Source organism: Pipistrellus kuhlii, unplaced genomic scaffold (genome assembly GCF_014108245.1).
Source record: "Pipistrellus kuhlii isolate mPipKuh1 unplaced genomic scaffold, mPipKuh1.p scaffold_m20_p_3, whole genome shotgun sequence".
NCBI lineage: Eukaryota > Metazoa > Chordata > Mammalia > Chiroptera > Vespertilionidae > Pipistrellus > Pipistrellus kuhlii.
This window is the reverse complement of record NW_023425529.1, coordinates 102,221,206-102,242,787: the sequence shown is the minus strand read 5'-3', so window position 1 is coordinate 102,242,787 and position 21,582 is coordinate 102,221,206. Positions and strand designations below refer to the sequence as shown.

The following is a 21,582-nucleotide window of genomic DNA, read 5'->3' as shown; positions in this document are numbered from 1 at the left end:
TTTGTCCAGAAGGACATCCGGAAAGATGTCTGGAAGATGTTGGGTCTATCCGGTCTAATTAGCATATTATCCTTTTATTAATATAGATGTGATGATGGCCTGTACAGAAAGCCCATTGGGAGTTTATTAAATGACTTTATTTCTGTTGTTAAAACGTAATTTGGACATATAAAGTACATATTCCTTTCTTCACTTTCATTCTCAACTAAGTTTTTCTGACCATGTATAGCTGAGATTTACTTTGCATTAAAAATATATCTTTAAATCTAAAATGTAAAATTTGCTGTGCTTGGGATTTTGTTTATGGCTTTTGTTTTACATAATGATATATTAAAACAGTGTTAATACAAAACAGTATTATCTTAAGATACAGACTAATTTCTGTAGTCTTCATGTGAAAATTGTGACAATTCTTTTTTTAAGAAAAGATTTAATTACATTCTAGCACAACAACTTCTCTGGGGATATTCAGGTATGATAACTGACTAAATGTTGTGTTCATTTGTAGTCTGATGTTTTTGTTCATTTGATTCTTTAAATCATATTTTTTCATTTACCTAAGTAGACAGAAATTATGTCAACACTTTTTTTTCTAGTGGTAATGACTATTAAAGGAGAGAGGAAACTATACTGATATAGGTATGGTTATACATACCACAATAAAACCATAAGTAAATGGCTTGGATTCATTCATTTCATAAAAACATTTAGTTTTAAATGAAAGAATTATGCGGAAATATATATTTCAAGTTGTGATATTTAGTGGGAAAGTACAAGAGTGAACATACCTCTGTTATATGATACCCATAAATATTGAGATTATAAAGGGTTAAGGAGCATCAATTCTGGATTGGTAAAGGGAGGGAACCTTACACTTAATGTCCTAAAGGGGGAAATAGCAGAGGAAAATTACAGTGGCTAAGACAGCTTTATTAGGAACAATTGGCTGATGGCTCTTACAATGCCTCATGTGTCATTTTGTTGACTGTCATTTTTTAAAAATAAAAGATTTTTTACTTAACCTGTATTACTTTTCTCTTAGTTCATTTTTTACTTGGAAAATTAGAGGATACAAAATTTGCCTTACAGAAATTTTTGGTAAAAAATGCGTTTGGAGTCAATCTATTATTTGAAGCAGGCGATAACTATATAACAATTAATTTAGAAAATAAACTGTTGTTAAACTGATAATTCTTACAAAGATTAAATTTGGTTTCTAGCTTGTATTAAAAAGTAGCTTAGCATTTACAACTATTATTATTATATATTTTTAAACTTTAATATATCATTTTTAGGTGTAATCAGAGGAAAACAAAATCTCATAGGAGTGGGCTGCATACATAGTTCTCACCTACCCATGGGCTCCGGTTATGTGAGTGAGCTCCCAGTTGTTGCTGTACTTCTATTCGAGACAGAAAGAAGGAAGGCAGCCGTAGTGTGCTGATTTACTAAGATTTGACCCCTGGTGCTGTTTTCTTTAACCACCTCCATGTGCTTCCTCCACATCAGAGTGGAAGTTTCCGCTGGACCCACAGGGTGTGCCGTGCTGCCCCCACTGTGGTGCAGTGCCAGGTGCCTAAGGCAGTTGGCTTTCCTTTCCTTCCTTGGTTTGGTCTTTTCCTTTTTTTTTTTTTTTTTTTTGAAGATTTGACTTCAAACAGCTAGATTTGACCTACTGTTTACCATTTAATCGAACCTTCACTTTACCTCCTGTGTGTTTAAAAGAGATTTGGATATCTCTACACAGTGGAGCATTGTTAGAACTCATCAGTGATCAAAGCTGCCATTGCCACTTTCTCTACAAAATAAGTATAAAAAACTTGCTATACTTACAGCCTTGGGTCATCAGAGTAGTCAGCTGGCTGCAACTCTGAAAGAATCTAGTCAGGTGTAGTAAACTCCTAGCTCATAAAAGTAGTAAGGACTGAGATTTTTCTGATTAAGTAAATTTTGGGGTTTATAGTATTCTATAATGTTAAAAATCATTTTCAAAATTAGTATTGAGCGTAAACACATAAATAAACAACAAATAACATCAGTACGTTGATGTTATTGCTTTAAATTGAAAAGTAGTTTAAACAGAAATTACTCTTAGAGGAGTTCTTTCTAAATTAAATAATCATATATAATAATAGTTTAGATATAAGTTTTCTGTCTCTAGGAACACTTTCAGATCTGTATAGTTAACTACTTTTGACAGTACTGATAAATTTAAAGGCAAAGCCACAAACATAAGTCATTTATTACAAAGCTAAAAATTATTTTGCTGATACTGTTAGAGGTGCTTTGTAATTTCATTGACTTTCTAAACCAGGACATGAAGACTTTTTTCTGGTTAACATTTACAATTTAGAGTTAAAAACTTTATAAAGGCTTAAATATAAAATAAATAAAAATTAGAACATCAGATTGAATTGACTTAGGTACTTAGAATTGTGTCTTACTACATTTTCTCTCTCCTTTATTTTCTATTATGTGTTTTAGTTCAGCATGACTGGTGTGTTAATCGCATGTGTGGGGTGTGTTTTTTGTTGGCATTTTGTTTATATGTTAATATTATATAATGTTTCTGATGGTAGGCATGTCTTTTACAAATTGTCAAATTTCATGCATGGATATTGGATAGAATTATTTGTAAAAATGCATTACTTGGCAATTGATAACCTAGAACATAGTGTGGTGAATGTTTAATTTTTTTGTTTTCTGAGTGCTGTGAACTTTAACTTTTAACTTATTTTTGTATCTTTGGTGTTATATTTTTGCATTTCCTATGATTTGGATATTCTATTTTGTTAATTCAGTAAGCATTTGTTTAAAATATTGTTGTTAAAAATTAATTATAAAAATTATATTTTAATGGGACTTATCAACCAAGGAGGCTATATTAATCAGATTCTTGATAAAACTTTATTTCTCAAATATTACTATTAATACTTGATTTACCCTAAATCATATGATGTAGAAACTGAAAATATTCAGAATTTGGGAATTTATAGCTTCCAAAAGTTGTAAGACTGTGCCGTTGCTTAAACTTCCATGGCAGTAATTTTAAAATGTCTATTGTAACATGAAAGGTAACTTTTTGGACAAAGGAAAATTTGTCCTCCTGATGTGTAAGCCTGTGAAATAAAGGTGTTAAGATATGATGATATATAGAAATGTCAAGGTGCTTGATCTGTGCCCTCTTTTACATCTTTTTCCAAATTAGTCTTTCAAGAGTCAAGAAATTATATGTACACAGGGAGAAAATGATGTTAGTTTTCCATAGGACTGAATTTAAGATATTTTTTATTTCCCTAAATAAGCAAATATATATCTATAGGTAAATAGTGTTATTTCAAAATTTTGTTCCTTCTGGTGTTATAAATACTTTGAAACACAAAATACACTTAGAAATGTTAATTTCTAGACCAATGGTTAAAGTTATGAATATGCTCCTTACTTGGACATGTATATATAGAACAGTCTTGAGACCTAGGACCTCATCCTCATTCTTTTTCCAGATGAGAGCATGCAAGTCCCAGAAAGCTTAAGTGACCGTGTGATTGAAGGAAGCTAAGTTTCCTGGCTATCTCAGCCTCAGAGAATGTTGGTCTTACTTCATCGCAACATTTTTGTGCCTACTTCAGGCCCTTCTTGTTATCTGTGCAGCCGTGTGGCTCCTGCAGACATGTAAAAAAACTCAAGTTGTGGTTGTTTATAAATTAGTTATCTACCCTTAAATAAAATGGTGCTTACTTAAACTTTATCCACTTTTCTTTGGTACTTTTATTTATGAAAAACAACCATGAAAAATTGTTTTCCGTGTTGATTCCATTTGTAGAACATAGGATAATTTTTAAAACACACATAAATACATTTTACATATTTATTTAAAATAAGCACTTTCCAGAGAAAATTATTTCTCTCTTAGGTTATTATAAATATGGATTTATGGTTAGATTCTCTATTATTAAAAATGTATTATAAGCCCTGTTATGCCGAATTTTTGCATTTTTACAGTGGACCTAAGTCTCTCAAAATGACTGGCACTGTCTAATCTGCGGGAATAGAAAGCTAAATAAGTTATAGTGGAATTATATATTTATAACGTGTCTTTATATGATTTACAGGAAGACCATGTACTCAGCTGCAGCTTCTAAATCCAGAACGATTTGCACGTCTAATCAAAGAAGTAATGAATACGTTCTGGCCTGGCAGAGAGCTGATCGTTCAATGGTATCCATTTGATGAAGACAAAAACCATCCGTCTGTTTCATGGCTTAAAATGGTTTGGAGGAATCTCTACATACATTTTTCAGAGGATTTGACTTTATTTGATGAGATGCCACTCATTCCCAGAACTACACTAGAAGAAGGTCAGACGTGTGTGGAACTCATTAGACTCAGGATTCCGTCATTAGTCATTTTAGATGACGAATCTGAAGCACAACTTCCAGAATTTTTAGCTGACATTGTACAGAAACTTGGAGGGATTGTCCTTAAGAAATTAGATGCCTCCATAAAACACCCACTTGTTAAAAATTACATTCATTCACCATTACCAAGTGCTGTTTTGCAGATAATGGAGAAGATGCCATTGCAGAAATTATGTAATCAAATAGCTTCACTGCTTCCGACACACAAAGATGCCCTGAGGAAGTTCCTAGCCACTTTAACTGATAGTAGTGAAAAGGAAAAAAGAATAATTCAGGAATTGGCAATATTTAAACGAATTAACAATTCATCTGGTCAGGGAATTTCCTCTTATACAAAACTGAAAGGTTGTAAAGTCTTGCACCATGCTGCCAAACTTCCTCCAGATCTGCGGCTCTCTATTTCAGTAATAGACAGTAATGATGAAGCTACTATTCGCTTGGCAAACATGTTGAAAATAGAGAAGTTAAAGACCCCTAGCTTCTTAAAGCTTGTTTTAAAAGATATCGAAAATGGATTTTATTCACATGTAGAGATAACACACCTTATGTTATGGATCCTTGAGAATCTGTCCTCTCTTAAAAATGAGAATCCAAAAGTACTTGATTGGTTAATGCCATTAAAATTCATTCAGATTTCACAGGAAAGAATGGTATCAGCCAGTGAACTCTTTGATCCAGATATAGAAGTACTAAAGGATCTCTTTTATAGTGAAGAAGAAACTTGCTTCCCACCTTCAGTTTTCACCTCACCAGATATTCTTCACTCTTTAAGACAGATTGGTTTAAAAAATGAAGCCAGTCTCAAAGAGAAAGATGTTGTACAAGTGGCAAAAAAAATTGAAGCCTTACAGGTCAATGCTTGTCCAAATGAGGACGTTCTCACAAAGAAAGCCAAAACACTCTTATTGGTTTTAAATAGGAATCATACACTGTTGCAGTCACCTGAAGGAATGATGACACTGAAGAAAATAAAATGGGTCCCAGCTTGCAAGAAAAGGCCTCCAAATTATCCAGGTTCTTTAGTATGGAAAGGGGATCTCTGTAGTCTTTGTGCACCACCAGATATGTGTGATGCAGCCCATGCAATTCTAGTTGGCTCAGCACTTCCTCTTGTTGAAAGTATCCATGTAAACTTGGAAAAAGCTCTAGGTATCTTCACAAAACCTAGCATTAGTGCTGTCTTGGAACACTTTAAAATTGTTGTTGAGTGGTATACTTCGAAAACTTTTAGTGATGAAGACTACTACCAATTCCAACATATTTTGCTTGAAATTTATGGATTCATGCATGATCATTTAAATGAAGGGAAAGATGCTTTTAGAGCCTTAAAATTTCCCTGGGTTTGGACTGGCAAAAAATTTTGTCCCCTCGCCCAAGCTGTTATAAAACCATTCCATGATCTTGACCTTCAACCTTATTTGCATAATGTGCCCAAAACCATGGCAAAATTCCACCAACTGTTTAAGGTCTGTGGTTCAATAGAGGAGCTAACATCAGATCATATATCCATGGTTATTCAGAAGGTATATCTCAAAAGTGATCAAGATCTCAGTGAACAAGAAAGCAAACAAAATCTTCATCTTATGTTGAATATTATCAGATGGCTATATAGCAATCAAATTCCAGTAAGCCCCAACACACCAGTTCCTATACATCATAACAGAAACCCTTCTAAACTAATCATGAAGTCAATTCATGAATGCTGTTATTGTGACATCAAAGTTGATGACCTTAATGACTTATTGGAAGATTCTGTGGAACCAATCATTTTGGTACATGAGGACATACCCATGAAAACTGCAGAATGGCTGAAAGTTCCATGCCTTAGTACAAGATTGATCAACCCTGAAAACATGGGATTTGAACAGTCTGGACAAAGAGAACCACTTACTGTAAGAATTAAAAATATTTTGGAAGAATATCCTTCAGTGTCAGATATTTTTAAAGAACTACTTCAAAATGCAGATGATGCAAATGCAACAGAATGCAGTTTCATGATTGACATGAGAAGAAATATGGATATTAGAGAGAATCTCCTGGACCCAGGGATGGCAGCATGTCATGGACCTGCCTTGTGGTCATTCAATAATTCTGAATTCTCAGATTCAGATTTTGTTAACATAACTAGGTTAGGGGAATCTTTAAAAAGAGGAGAAGTAGACAAAGTTGGTAAATTTGGTCTTGGATTTAATTCTGTGTACCATATTACTGACATTCCTATCATTATGAGTCGAGAATTCATGATAATGTTTGATCCAAACATAAACCATATCAGTAAACACATTAAAGACAGATCTAATCCTGGGATCAAAATTAATTGGAGTAAACAACAGAAAAGACTTAGGAAGTTTCCTAATCAGTTCAAACCATTTATAGACGTTTTTGGCTGTCAGTTACCCCTGACTGTAGAAACACCTTATAGCTACAGTGGAACTCTTTTCCGCCTGTCCTTCAGAACTCAGCAGGAAGCAAAAGTGAGTGAAGTTAGTAATACCTGTTATAATACAGCAGATATTTACTCTCTTGTGGATGAATTTAGTTTGTGTGGACACAGGCTTATCATTTTCACTCAGAGTGTAAACTCAATGTATTTGAAGTACTTGAAAATTGAGGAAAGCAATCCCAGCTTAGCACAAGATACAATAATAATTAAAAAAAATATATGTTCTTCCAAAGCGTTGAATGCACCTATCTTAAGTGTTTTAAAAGAAGCTGCTGAGCTTATGAAAACTTGCAGCAGCAGCAGCAGCAACAGCAGCAATAAAAAGCCTCCTACTGATGCACCAAAGTCATCTTGCATTCTTCAGATCACAGTTGAAGAATTTCACCATGTGTTCAGAAGGATTGCTGATTTACATTCACCTCTTTTTAGAGGTCCAGATGACGACCCCGCTGCTCTCTTTGAAATGGCTAAATCTGGCCAATCAAAAAAGCCATCGGACGAATTGTCACAAAAAACAGTAGAATGCACCACGTGGCTTATATGTACCTGCATGGATACCGGAGAGGCCCTGAAGTTTTCCCTGAGTGAAAGTGGAAGAAGGCTAGGACTGGTTCCTTGTGGTGCAGTAGGAGTTCTGCTGTCTGAAGTCCAGGACCAGAAGTGGACTGTGAAACCACACATAGGAGAGGTGTTTTGCTATTTGCCTTTACGAATAAAAACAGGATTGCCAGTCCACATCAATGGGTGTTTTGCTGTAACTTCCAATAGAAAAGAAATCTGGAAGACAGATACAAAAGGACGATGGAATACCACCTTCATGAGACACGTTATTGTGAAAGCTTACTTAGAGGCACTCAGTGTCCTACGTAACCTGGCCACCAGTGGGGAGTTAATGGATTATACTTACTATGCAGTGTGGCCGGATCCTGATACAGTTCATGATGATTTTTCTGTAATTTGTCAAGGATTTTATGAAGATATAGCTCATGGAAAAGGGAAAGAATTGACCAGAGTCTTCTCTGATGGAACTACATGGGTTTCAATGAAGAATGTGAGATTTCTAGATGACTCTATACTTAAAAGAAGAGATGTTGGTCCAGCAGCCTTCAAGATATTTTTAAAATACCTCAAGAAGACTGGGTCAAAAGACCTTTGTGCTGTTGAACTTCCTGCTTCGGTAAAATTAGGATTTGAAGAAGCAGGCTGTAAACAGATACTGCTTGAGAATACATTTTCAGAGAAACAGTTTTTTTCAGAAGTATTTTTTCCAAACATTCAAGAAATTGAAGCAGAACTCAGAGATCCTTTAATGAATTTTGTTTTAAATGAAAAAATTGAGGAATTCTCAGGAATTCTTCGTGTTACTCCATGTATTCCTTGCTCTTTAGAGGGACATCCTTTGGTTTTACCATCAAGATTAATTCATCCTGAAGGAAGAGTTGCAAAGTTATTTGATACTAAAGATGGACGATTTCCTTATGGTTCTACTCAGGATTATCTTAATCCTATTATTTTGATTAAGCTAGTTCAGTTAGGTATGGCAAAAGATGATATTTTATGGGATGACATGCTAGAACGTACAGAATCAGTAACAGAAATCAATAAAAGTGATCATGCTGCTGCTTGTCTAAGAAGTAGTATCCTATTAAGTCTTATTGATGAAAAGCTGAAAATAAGGGATCCTAGAGCAAAGGATTTTGCTGCAAAGTATCAAACAATCCCCTTCCTTCCATTTCTAACAAAACCAGCAGGTTTTTCTTTGGACTGGAAAGGTAACAGTTTTAAGCCTGAAACCATGTTTGCAGCAACTGACCTTTACACAGCTGAGCATCAAGATATAGTTTGTCTTTTGCAGCCAATTCTAAATGAAAACTCACATTCCTTCAGAGGTTGTGGTTCAGTGCCATTGGCTGTTAAGGAGTTTTTGGGACTACTAAGGAAGCCAACGGTTGATCTGGTTGTAAACCAATTGAAAGAAGTTGCAAAATCAGTTAATGATGGAGTTACATTATACCAAGAGAATATCACCAATGCTTGCTACAAATATCTTCATGAAGCAATGATGCAAAATGAAACCATTAAGTTATCAATTGTTGAAAAGTTAAAAACCTTTAGCTTCATTCTAGTTGAGAATACATATGTTGATTCAGAAAAAGTTTCTTTTCATTTGAATTTTGAAGCAGCGCCATACCTTTATCAGTTGCCTAATAAATATAAAAATAATTTCCGTGAACTTTTTGAAAGTGTGGGTGTAAGACAGTCATTTACTGTTGAAGATTTTGCCCTTGTTTTGGAATCCATTGATCAAAAAAGGGGAACAAAGCAAATAACAGAAGAGACTTTTCAGCTTTGCCGGCGAATAATTAGTGAAGGAATATGGAGTGTCATTAGAGAAAAGAAACAAGAATTTTGTGAGAAAAATTATGGCAAAATATTATTGCCAGATACTAATCTTAAACTTCTTCCTGCTAAATCTTTATGCTACAATGATTGTCCTTGGATAAAAGTAAAGGATACCACTGTAAAATATTGTCATGCTGATATACCCAGGGAAGTAGCTGTAAAACTAGGAGCAGTACCAAAACGGCATAAAGCCTTAGAAAGATATGCATCTAATATCTGTTTTACAACACTTGGCTCAGAATTTGGACAGAAAGAAAAACTCACCAGCAGAATTAAGAGTATCCTTAATGCCTATCCTTCAGAAAAGGAGATGTTGAAAGAACTTCTTCAAAATGCTGATGATGCAAAGGCCACAGAAATCTGTTTTGTGTTTGATCCTAGACAACATCCAGTAGATAGAATATTTGATGATAAATGGGCCCCATTGCAGGGGCCAGCACTTTGTGTGTATAACAACCAACCTTTTACAGACGATGATGTCAGAGGAATTCAGAATCTTGGAAAAGGCACCAAAGAAGGAAATCCTTATAAAACTGGACAGTATGGAATAGGATTCAATTCTGTGTATCATATTACAGACTGTCCTTCTTTTATTTCTGGCAATGATATCCTGTGTATTTTTGATCCTCATGCCAGATACGCACCAGGAGCCACATCCATTAGTCCTGGACGTATGTTTAGAGATTTGGATGCAGATTTTAGGACACAGTTCTCAGATGTCCTGGATCTTTATTTGGGAACCCACTTTAAACTGGATAATTGCACAATGTTTAGATTTCCTCTTCGTAATGCAGAAATGGCAAAAATTTCAGAAATTTCTTCAGTTCCATCATCAGACAGAATGGTCCAGAATCTTTTGGACAAATTGCGGTCAGATGGGGCAGAACTTTTAATGTTTCTTAATCACATGGAAAAAATTTCTATTTGTGAAATAGATAAAACTACTGGAGCTCTAAATGTGCTGTATTCCGTAAAGGGCAAAATCACTGATGGAGACAGATTGAAAAGGAAACAATTTCATGCTTCTGTAATTGACAGTGTTACTAAAAAGAGGCAGCTCAAAGACATACCAGTTCAACAGATCACCTATACAATGGATACTGAGGACTCTGAAGGAAATCTTACTACATGGCTAATTTGTAATAGATCAGGTTTTTCAAGTATGGAGAAAGTATCTAAGAGCGTTATATCAGCTCACAAGAACCAAGATATTACTCTCTTCCCTCGTGGTGGAGTAGCTGCTTGCATTACTCACAATTATAAAAAACCCCACAGGGCCTTCTGTTTTTTGCCTCTCTCTTTAGAGACGGGATTACCATTTCATATGAACGGCCACTTTGCTCTAGATTCAGCCAGAAGAAATCTGTGGCGTGATGATAATGGAGTTGGTGTTCGAAGTGACTGGAATAACAGTTTAATGACAGCATTAATAGCTCCAGCATATGTGGAATTACTAATCCAGTTAAAAAAGCGCTATTTCCCTGGTTCTGATCCAACATTATCAGTTTTACAGAACACGTCTATTCATGTTGTAAAGGACACTTTAAAGAAGTTTTTATCATTTTTCCCAGTTAACAGGCTTGATCTACAACCAGATTTATATTGTCTAGTGAAAGCACTTTATAGTTGCATTCATGAAGATATGAAACGTCTTTTACCTGTTGTACGGGCTCCAAATATTGATGGCTCTGATTTGCATTCTGCGGTTATAATTACTTGGATTAATATGTCTACTTCAAATAAAACTAGACCGTTTTTTGACAATTTACTACAGGATGAATTACAACACCTTAAAAATGCAGATTATAATATCACTACACGGAAAACCGTAGCAGAGAATGTCTATAGACTGAAGCACCTACTTTTAGAAATTGGTTTCAACTTGGTGTACAACTGTGATGAAACAGCTAATCTGTTCCACTGTCTTGTAGATGCAGATATTCCTGTTAGTTATGTAACTCCTGCTGATGTTAGGTCTTTCTTAATGACATTTTCCTCTCCTGATACTAATTGCCATATTGGGAAGCTGCCTTGTCGACTCCAGCAGACTAACCTAAAACTTTTTCATAGTTTAAAACTTTTAGTTGATTATTGTTTTAAGGATGCAGAAGAAAATGAGATGGAAGTGGAGGGACTTCCCCTTCTCATTACACTGGACAGTGTTTTGCAAACTTTTGATGCAAAACGACCCAAGTTTCTAACAACATACCATGAATTGATTCCATCACGCAAAGATTTGTTCATGAATACATTATATTTGAAATATGGTAATATTTTATTGAACTGTAAAGTTGCAAAAGTATTTGACATTTCCAGCTTTGCTGATTTGTTGTCCTCTGTATTGCCTCGTGAGTATAAGACCAAAAACTGTACGAAGTGGAAAGATAATTTTGCAAGCGAGTCCTGGCTTAAGAATGCATGGCATTTTATCAGTGAATCTGTAAATGTGAAAGAAGAACAAGAAGAAACAAAACCAACATTTGACATTGTTGTTGATATCCTAAAAGACTGGGCATTGCTTCCAGGAACAAAGTTTACTGTTTCAGCCAATCAGCTTGTAGTTCCTGAAGGGGATGTTCTGCTTCCTTTAAGCCTCATGCACATTGCAGTTTTTCCAAATGCCCAAAGTGATAAAGTCTTTCATGCTCTCATGAAAGCTGGCTGTATTCAGCTTGCCTTGAACAAAATATGTTCAAAAGATAGTGCATTTGTTCCTCTGTTGTCATGTCACACAGCAAACATAGACAGCCCCACAAGCATTTTGAGGGCTGTACATTATATGGTTCAAACTTCAACATTTAGAGCTGAAAAATTAGTAGAAAATGACTTTGAAGCACTTTTGATGTATTTCAACTGCAATTTGAGTCACTTGATATCCCAAGATGACATAAAAATTTTAAAGTCACTTCCATGCTACAAATCCATCAGTGGTCGCTACATGAGCATTGCAAAATTTGGAACATGCTATGTACTTACAAAAAGTATTCCTTCAGCTGAAGTGGAAAAGTGGACGCAATCATCGTCATCTGCATTTCTTGAAGAAAAAATACACTTAAAAGAACTATATGAGGTGCTTGGTTGTGTACCTATAGATGATTTAGAGGTATATTTGAAACACCTCTTACCAAGAATTGAAAATCTCTCATATGATGCAAAATTAGAACATTTAATCTATCTTAAGAATAGATTATCAAATATTGAGGAATTGTCAGAGATCAAAGAACAGCTTTTCGAAAAACTGGAAAGTTTATTGATAATCTATGATGCTAACAGTCGACTAAAGCAAGCAAAGCATTTCTATGATAGAACTGTGAGGGTTTTTGAAGTTATGCTTCCCGAAAATTTGTTTATTCCTAAGGACTTCTTTAAAAAATTGGAACAACTTATAAAACCCAAAAATCAAGTTGCATTTATGACCTCCTGGGTGGAATTCTTAAGAAACATTGGACTAAAATACATGCTTTCTCAGCAGCAGTTGTTACAGTTTGCTAAGGAAATCTCTGTGAGAGCTAATACAGAAAACTGGTCTAAAGAAACTTTGCAAAATACAGTTGATATACTTCTCCATCATATATTCCAAGAACGAATGGACTTGTTATCTGGAAACTTTTTGAAAGAACTGTCTTTAATACCATTCTTATGTCCCGAGAGGGCCCCTGCTGAATTCATTAGATTTCATCCTCAGTATCAAGAGGTAAACGGAACACTTCCTCTTATAAAGTTCAGTGGAGCACAAGTGAATCCAAAATTCAAGCAATGTGATGTACTTCAGTTGTTATGGACATCCTGCCCTATTCTTCCAGATAAAGCCACACCTTTGAGTATCAAAGAACAAGAAGGTAGTGACCTTGGTCCTCAAGAACAGCTTGAACAAGTCTTGAGTATGCTTAATGTTAACCTGGACCCCCCTCTTGATAAGGTCATTAATAACTGCAGAAACATATGCAACATTACAACTTTGGATGAAGAAATGGTGAAAACGAGAGCAAAGGTCTTAAGGAGCATATATGAATTTCTCAGTACAGAAAAAAGGGAGTTTCGTTTTCAGCTGCGGGGGGTTGCTTTTGTGATGGTAGAAGATGGTTGGAAACTTCTGAAGCCTGAAGAGGTGGTGATAAATCTAGAATATGAATCTGATTTTAAACCTTATTTGTACAAACTACCTTTAGAACTTGGTACCTTTCATCAGTTGTTCAAACATTTAGGTACTGAAGATATTATTTCAACTAAGCAATATGTTGAAGTGTTGAGCCGCATATTCAAAAGTTCTGAAGGAAAACAATTAGATCCTAATGAAATGCGTACAGTTAAAAGAGTAGTTTCTGGCTTGTTCAAGAGTTTACAAAATGATTCAGTAAAGGTGAGGAGTGATCTGGAGAATGTACGCGATCTTGCCCTTCACCTTCCAAGCCAGGATGGTAGATTGGTCAAGTCCAGCATCTTAGTGTTTGATGATGCACCACATTACAAAAGTAGAATCCAGGGGAATATTGGTGTGCAAATGTTGGTTGATCTTAGCCAGTGCTACTTAGGGAAAGACCACGGATTTCATACTAAGTTGATAATGCTTTTTCCTCAAAAACTCAGACCTCGTTTATTGAGCAGTATTCTTGAAGAGCAGTTAGATGAGGAGACCCCCAAAGTTTGTCAGTTTGGAGCCTTATGTTCTCTTCAGGGAAGACTGCAGTTACTCTTGTCTTCTGAACAATTCATTACAGGACTAATTAGAATTATGAAGCATGAAAATGATAATGCTTTCCTGGCCAATGAAGAAAAAGCCATAAGACTTTGCAAAGCGCTAAGAGAAGGATTGAAAGTGTCCTGTTTTGAAAAGCTTCAAACAACATTAAGAGTTAAAGGTTTTAATCCTATTCCCCACAGTAAAAGTGAAACTTTTGCTTTTTTGAAGAGATTTGGTAATGCTGTCATCCTGCTCTACATACAACATTCAGACAGTAAAGACATTAATTTCCTATTAGCATTAGCAATGACGCTTAAGTCAGCCACTGACAATTTGATTTCTGACACTTCATATTTAATTGCTATGCTAGGATGCAATGATATTTACAGAATCAGTGAGAAACTTGACAGTTTAGGAGTAAAATATGACTCTTCAGAACCATCAAAACTTGAGCTTCCAATGCCGGGCACTCCAATACCTGCCGAAATTCATTATACTTTGCTTATGGATCCAATGAATGTTTTCTACCCAGGAGAATATGTTGGGTACCTTGTTGATGCTGAAGGTGGTGATATCTATGGATCATACCAGCCAACATACACATATGCAATTATTGTACAAGAAGTTGAAAGAGAAGATGCTGACAATTCTAGTTTTCTAGGAAAGATCTATCAGATTGATATTGGTTATAGTGAATATAAAATAGTTAGCTCTCTTGATCTTTATAAGTTTTCAAGGCCTGAGGAAAGCTCTCAAAGCAGAGACAGTGCCCCTTCTACACCAACCAGCCCTACAGAGTTCCTAGCACCTGGTGTACGAAACATCCCTCCTCTTTTCTCTGGTAAAGAAAGCCACAAGACCTCTTCAAAACACCATTCCCCCAAAAAGCTTAAGGTGAATTCTTTACCAGAGATTTTAAAAGAAGTGACAACAGTGGTGGAGCAAGCTTGGAAGCTTCCAGAATCTGAAAGAAAAAAAATTATTAGACGGTTATATTTGAAATGGCATCCTGACAAAAATCCAGAGAATCATGACATTGCTAATGAAGTTTTTAAACATTTGCAGAATGAAATTAACAGATTAGAGAAACAGGCTTTTGTAGATCAAAATGCAGACAGAGCCTCAAGGCGGACATTTTCAACCTCAGCAGCCCGATTTCAGTCAGACAAGTACTCATTTCAAAGATTTTATACTTCATGGAATCAAGAAGCAACAAGCCATAAATCTGAAAGGCAACAACAAAATAAAGAAAAATGCCCACCCTCAGCTGGACAGACTTACTCTCAACGATTCTTTGTTCCTCCCACTTTCAAGTCAGTTGGTAATCCAGTTGAAGCACGTAGGTGGTTGAGACAAGCTAGAGCAAATTTTTCAGCTGCCAGGAATGACCTTCATAAAAATGCCAATGAATGGGTATGCTTTAAATGTTACCTTTCTACCAAATTAGCTTTGATTGCTGCTGACTATGCTGTGAGAGGAAAGTCTGATAAAGATGTAAAGCCAACTGCACTTGCACAAAAAATAGAGGAATATAGTCAGCAACTTGAAGGACTGACAAATGATGTCCATACTTTGGAAGCTTATGGTGTAGACAGTTTAAAAACAAGATATCCTGACTTGCTTCCTTTCCCACAGATTCCAAATGACAGGTTCACTTCTGAGGTTGCTATGAGGGTAATGGAATGTACTGCCTGTATCATAATAAAACTTGAAAATTTTATACAACAAAAATTGTGAAAGTATTAAAAAAAAAAAATAGAGCTACATCATGAATGAATTGCTATCCTTCCTGACTTCATTGCCACTTATTGAGGAATTGCAGATTGTTTGAGAAGAATTTTGGAGTTCTTAGGAATATCAATATTCATAGAAGATTTTGACAGAATCTAAAAGAAAGTTATTTTTAAGATGATGGTGAACTGAAAAATTGCTAGATGTATTTGAATGACTAGGATCGCACCATATAGAACTGCACTTTACATCATCAAAGCTTAGCAGTTTGTTAGAAAAGAATATGTCTGTTTAGGATGAATTTTATGTTTTTAACATGATTCTTTTGAAGGGGCTAATGAAACACTGGAATATCATTACTTTAAACAAAAAAGGGGAATTAAGTCTTGGAATTTTATCCTTTATTTAAATGGATCCTCTTGGATGTGCTGTTTTCTTATCAGCTGGATCTGATTATAAATTTGTTGCAATTTTACATCCTAAATACTCAGTACATTTGAAAAACGGTACCATATTTTAATCCTGAATATTACTTGATTTAGAATAGGCAGATAGTACTTCGAGTGCATATTGAATCTGTATTCTAAAAGTTTTTTACACCTTATGTTTACAGGTTTCCTCTTTCATGAAGATAGCATATGGGAAACTCAAAATTGTGGCAGTTCTTATCACCAGATGTTATTATATTGCTTCCAAGAACTGCTTACCAAAACATTTATCAACTGGTAGAACATTTGTTTTAAGTTTGTACGTATTTTCCACAAATGTCATAATTTATGTAGTGTGGTTGAATAGGATGCAATCTTTTGTTGTCTAAAGGTGCTGCAGTTAAAAATCTTATGTCTTGGATTTTACTTTGAAAAACATTGAAAAAAATGTATTGTGACAATATTCAGTAGTTTATAAAAGAGTAATTATCAGCTTGTATTTTCCCTATGAGTGATTCTAAACTGACAGCTAAATTATGTTTGAATGTCCTACCATAGGTATTTACTTAACATATTTCTTTTGGAGAATGTAAAAGAAAGGTAACAATTAGTTTAAATATGTGTGCTGGCTATAAATGATGCTAAATATAATATTTTGTGCAATTAAGGACTTATAGAACATTAAAACTTTTTTACTTTTATTGGTAATAAGGAATGCACCGCAACGATTCTATTGTTTCTGGTTGTGAAGCCCCGTAATTATTTCTGCTGTTATATTAAGTGCCATAATTTTAATAAAGCAAATGTATATATGAAATCATTGTGACTGGTATTTTCTGAGAAATACTTCATTGAAAATCAAACTTAATATATCCCTATATTAAGTTTTGATATGTGTATTATGTATATGAGTTTATAGGAAATATTACAATTAAGTTTCCCTATATTTTTATCCTGGAATTTTAGTAGGTTTCTTTTGTATGATTGAACATAAAGTACTAGGTTTATAAGGTTGTTATTGAGTAAAAAGTTTATTTTACTTTACATTTTAGGAAATAAGATTAGTTTTATATAGTATATTCAGGTGGGGCAAAAGTAGGTTTAGAGTTGTGAATATGTAAAAGTTTATTCTGTATTATTATTTATTAATAGTATTATTTTCCATAAAAACAACTATCAAGCTACTTTTGCCCAACCTGTATATTTATGGATTTGAAAATAGATACTTTAAATATGGTTCTTCTGTAGGTAGTGGCTGAATTGATATTTTCCTTGTCTCAAGAGAGGGGTTCATGTTTGGGGCTAATTCACACTTGAGCCCTCACAGGTAGGAAATGTTCATCTATATATCTGAGATGCAAGTCTTCAAAGTTAGACAGAACAATGCTGCAAGTTCTGTCTTCTAGGACTACCCAGATTCTGGATCTTCAGCTTTCTGGGCGTTTTTAAAGAAGTATTTGCTACTTTGGAATTCAGTTTCAGCACTTAGAATGTATTTTATTGCTTTAAGGCACATGTGTCAAACACAAGGCCCGTGGGCCAAATCCGTCCCGCCAGGCCTTGCAATGTGGCCCGCACCGCACTGTCATCACTACACTCCACTGCGTTTCCATCACAATGACAGTTTATGACTGTTCAGTAAACCATTCGGCCCGTGATTTAGGCTGGATTTTAGATTTTGGCCCCTTCTCTGATTGAGTTTGACACCCGTACTTTAAGGTATTAAAACTTACACAGGAAACCTTGTCTGGCCTTTATGATAGTTGATCCAGTTGGAGTTTTATGGGGATTCTTTTTTTAGACTTTCTTTTAAAAAATATTTATTTTGATAGTATTATAGATATCTGACATTCTACACCCACTCTTCACCCAACTCCCAGCTCCTACACACCCCTTAATGTCTTCACTAACCTATTGCCCGTGTCCCTGTAGACTTTCTTTTTTTAAAGTTACAGGTTCAGCCCTCGCCTGTGTGGCTCAATTGGTTGGGTGGGTGTCCTGTGCGCCAAAAGGTTGCCAGTTTGATTCCTAGTCAGCACACATGCCCAGGTTGTGGGCTCAATCCCTGGTAGAGGGCATGTAGGAGGCAGCTGAAAGATGGTTTGATCTACATCTGTGTTTCTCTTCCTCTCCTCTCTAAAAATCAATTTAAAATTTTGGAAAAAAAAAAATTTGAAATAAAGTTACAGGTTCACAAACCTTTGTATGAAACCCTTGGATTAAGTTTTAGGATGTTTTTAATGTAGCATTCTCATCAGGGTTGATGCTTTTGCAGTGAAATCTGTGAATGTTCACACCAAATTGAATACATATTGTAGATCAGATAAATAGCCTCGTCTAAATTTAGGTCAGGTTTTGCTGCTGACATTTGGGAAATTTTCATTTTGGGGAGCATTTAGAATTTGAAATTCAAGGCAAGAAATTTTAGGCCTTAACTAATTATCTTAAGATTTTTCTTTCTTTTCCTCTGTTATGCTTTTTGTATTAAAAGAGAAATGGAAACTCAACCTGTACAGTAGCTGCTCCTGAGTAGCATGCAGTGTAGAACGGTTGGAACAGGCTTCTGCCCTTGAGCAGGTTCTGCCAGGTTGGAGAGGGAAGAAAGTTTCCTGGGCAGAAGGGCTGAATTGTTCATAGCCTCCATGGGAAAACTAGTGAACACCTGCACAGTCCAATTAGTTTAAACGCCAAGCTGGAGGGGGAGTGCGGCGTGCTGAGAGCCCAGGAATGTTGTTGGTAAATGTTCAAATTGTGTTTAATAAAATAAAGTTGTTTCCAGATCTGATTGGGGATGGGTGGGATTTTCTTCTATTTGTGCAAGTTTGCTGTACTTTTTTTTTATTTTAGATGTCAAGAATTTGTAGTGCTGGTAGAAAATAAGAAATAGAAAAATTTTAACTAGTCATGTATTAATCAGGGGTTGCAATCGATACTAAATATTATTTCACAAACCAAGAGTCTGATTTTATAAAGTTACTAGAGGCCCAGCGCACAAAATTCATGCACAGGTAGGGTCCCTAGGCCTGGCTGGTCATCAGGGCCAATCGGGGCTTTCAGGCTGCCACCCTGGGCCTCCCTTCATTCCACACTGCCCCCTGGTGGTCAGCACATATCATAGTGAGCGATTGGTCTCACAGTCGAACTCCTGTGGACAATTTGCATATTAGGTATATATTAGGCATTGTGTATATGAAAGTACACAGGATGGACAGTTATGAGTCCTACCACCTACTAGCTGTTTATGACAAAACACATTTGGACTTCAGTTCTTTCACTTGTCAAGAGAGTATTATTCCATCTACACATTTATGTAGATTAGTATTTTGGATGGAATGAAACAACATACCAAAGTTTTTCCATGTGAAAACAGCTGTTCAAATGTAGGGTCACAATTTAATTTCCAGTAGATATTGTATGACCTAGTGACTTGTTCTACCTGAACCATTTTTATCACCAGTAACTTGGGGAAAATAATACATACCTCAAAGAGTTGTGAGGATTAAAGAAAATAAGATGCTCAAACCGTGAAGTTTGGGGGAAATGTAAGCTGATTTTTATTGCTTGTTGACTAAAGAAAGCATGATTAATTTTGTGTGATTTATTCCTTTGACTACATATTGAAAATCAGATCAACCTTAAAGCCCATTTAAAATATGAACATTTTCTTGCAAAATAAAGAGAGGAATCACAGGTTTGAGTGATATAATGAAAATACATCATAGAACTTTGGGTCATCTTAGTATTGACTAATGCTACTTTTAAGGGGAGTTAGATAGCCACAACTGGACATCATAAATTAGCTCCACACAGCAATTCACTATTTCATTGTAGATTGACATGTACAAGAAAGGGAAAGAAAATTCACGAGATTCTTATAAAATCAACCTAGTAACATTCTTTTGTCATTTCTTTGGCTTTTGCATCTACCACCCACACAACATTCATCTGAACCCTTTCATTGGCAGAGTTTTCTTTCTGACTTCTTTTTGAAAGTGTGTCCTACTTCCATCCACCACCTCAGTTTTCCAGGGTGTCAAGTTGCTCTAAGTGTGAAGGTTTGAAGTCTTTAAAGTTCACTGAAACAAGGCAGATTCTCCATGGAAGGTGTGGGTGGTTTAGGTACAGATGTGACTGTGTTCATGACATGTGGTACTTATACCAGCCACAGACAGGTAAAGCTTCCCATCTGGACACACACAAATTTCATAGAGTCTTTGAGAGCTGCCAGCAGGACCCTGAGTCCCCTGAACCAATTTGGGTAAACATACAGTTTCAGTATCAAGCACAAGCTGTTTGGGAGAAAATGAGAGATTAATTGGTAAGGAGGAATGAACATGATAAGCATAAAATTCATATTCTCAACATTCTCTAAACATTAGTTTTTCTCAGCATAGAAAATAAAATATAATAAGCACCTGCTTTTACTTGTTATAACTATCTGAATTTTTTATAGCCTATTTCTATTTTACATTCAGGCAAAGTGTTAATAATTCTCCAATTTGGAGTGAAATCATATTTACTTTCACCCATTGTACAAGTTGAGCTAGGAAAATTTATAATGCTACACTCACAAAAATGCCTTTCAGGATTACCTGACAAAAGCAAAACTAGAATTCTTTTGCTGATTCACATATATCTTGTGATCCACTTTGACAGCTCCTCCCTATTAGAATAAATTGCAAGCCACAGAAATAGATTAAATATTTTTTACCTGTGAATGTTGGAATTTCTCCTGATTTTATTTTCTGTGAAAGGCAATTACATTTATCCTATTAGCTATCAACTATTTCCCTAGCTTTAAATATATTTGAAACTCCTGCCTTCTATTAGATGCAGAAAAGCAGTAGATAGTGATAAAAGCCAACTAAAATAAAAGCTACTGAATTTTGTGTTTCTATTATATAATAGTTAAACTGAAATGCAAGCAAATGGCCATTGGTTGAGATTTGGAAAAGTTTTTGATAACTGAAGGCAATAAGAATTGTCACACTGAGCTGAGACCGGTTTGGCTCAATGAATAGAGCGTCAGTCTGCAGACTGAAAGGTTCCAGGTTCGATTCCGGTCAAGGGCATGTACCTTGGTTGCGGGCATATCCCCAGTAGGGGGTATGCAAGAGGCAGCTGATCGATGACTCTCTCTCATTGATGTTTCTAACTCTCTATCTCTCTCCCTTCTCTGTACAAAATCAATAAAATATATTTTTTTTAAAAAGAAAAAAGAAAAAAAGAATTGTCGCACTGAGCTGCAAACCGTACCTATCCTAGGGTGCTCACTTAGAAGAAATTAAAGCATGTTGTGGGTAGGCATAATGATCTTTTTTGCCAACAAATTTAGAACCTTTATTTTATTTGGCTCTCATCCTTGAACTCCAGTCTTTTAATAAAGTGATGTTTGCAGGTGTCCTTCCTCCTGGGACGCTGACTGCTGCCGTGTGAGGCAGGGGTGAAACAATATTAGTGGCATTACAGGAAAAGCTT

General features: G+C 35.5%; 2 protein-coding genes across 6 annotated transcripts in view; one reads left to right on the top strand and one right to left on the bottom strand.

The window, feature by feature from the left end:
* The window catches only part of SACS (sacsin molecular chaperone), a 51,808-nt gene extending 34,887 nt beyond the window's left edge, over window positions 1-16,921 (top strand). For 2 of the 3 annotated variants that reach the window (XM_045588612.1, XM_036456221.2), the window contains 2 exons: window positions 446-472; window positions 4,113-16,921. In XM_045588612.1, coding sequence (XP_045444568.1) covers window positions 446-472; window positions 4,113-15,682 — 11,597 coding nt within the window. In that variant the 3' untranslated portion in view covers window positions 15,683-16,921. The remainder of the gene's footprint in view (window positions 1-445; window positions 473-4,112) is intronic. The other variant, XM_045588611.1, reaches the window with a different exon arrangement.
* Window positions 16,922-20,099: 3,178 nt separating this feature from the next.
* Window positions 20,100-21,582, bottom strand: part of SGCG (sarcoglycan gamma) — a 69,791-nt gene continuing 68,308 nt past the window's right edge. For all 3 annotated transcript variants that reach the window (XM_036456240.2, XM_036456241.2, XM_045588610.1), the window contains one exon: window positions 20,100-20,393. In XM_036456240.2, coding sequence (XP_036312133.1) covers window positions 20,220-20,393 — 174 coding nt within the window. In that variant the 3' untranslated portion in view covers window positions 20,100-20,219. The remainder of the gene's footprint in view (window positions 20,394-21,582) is intronic.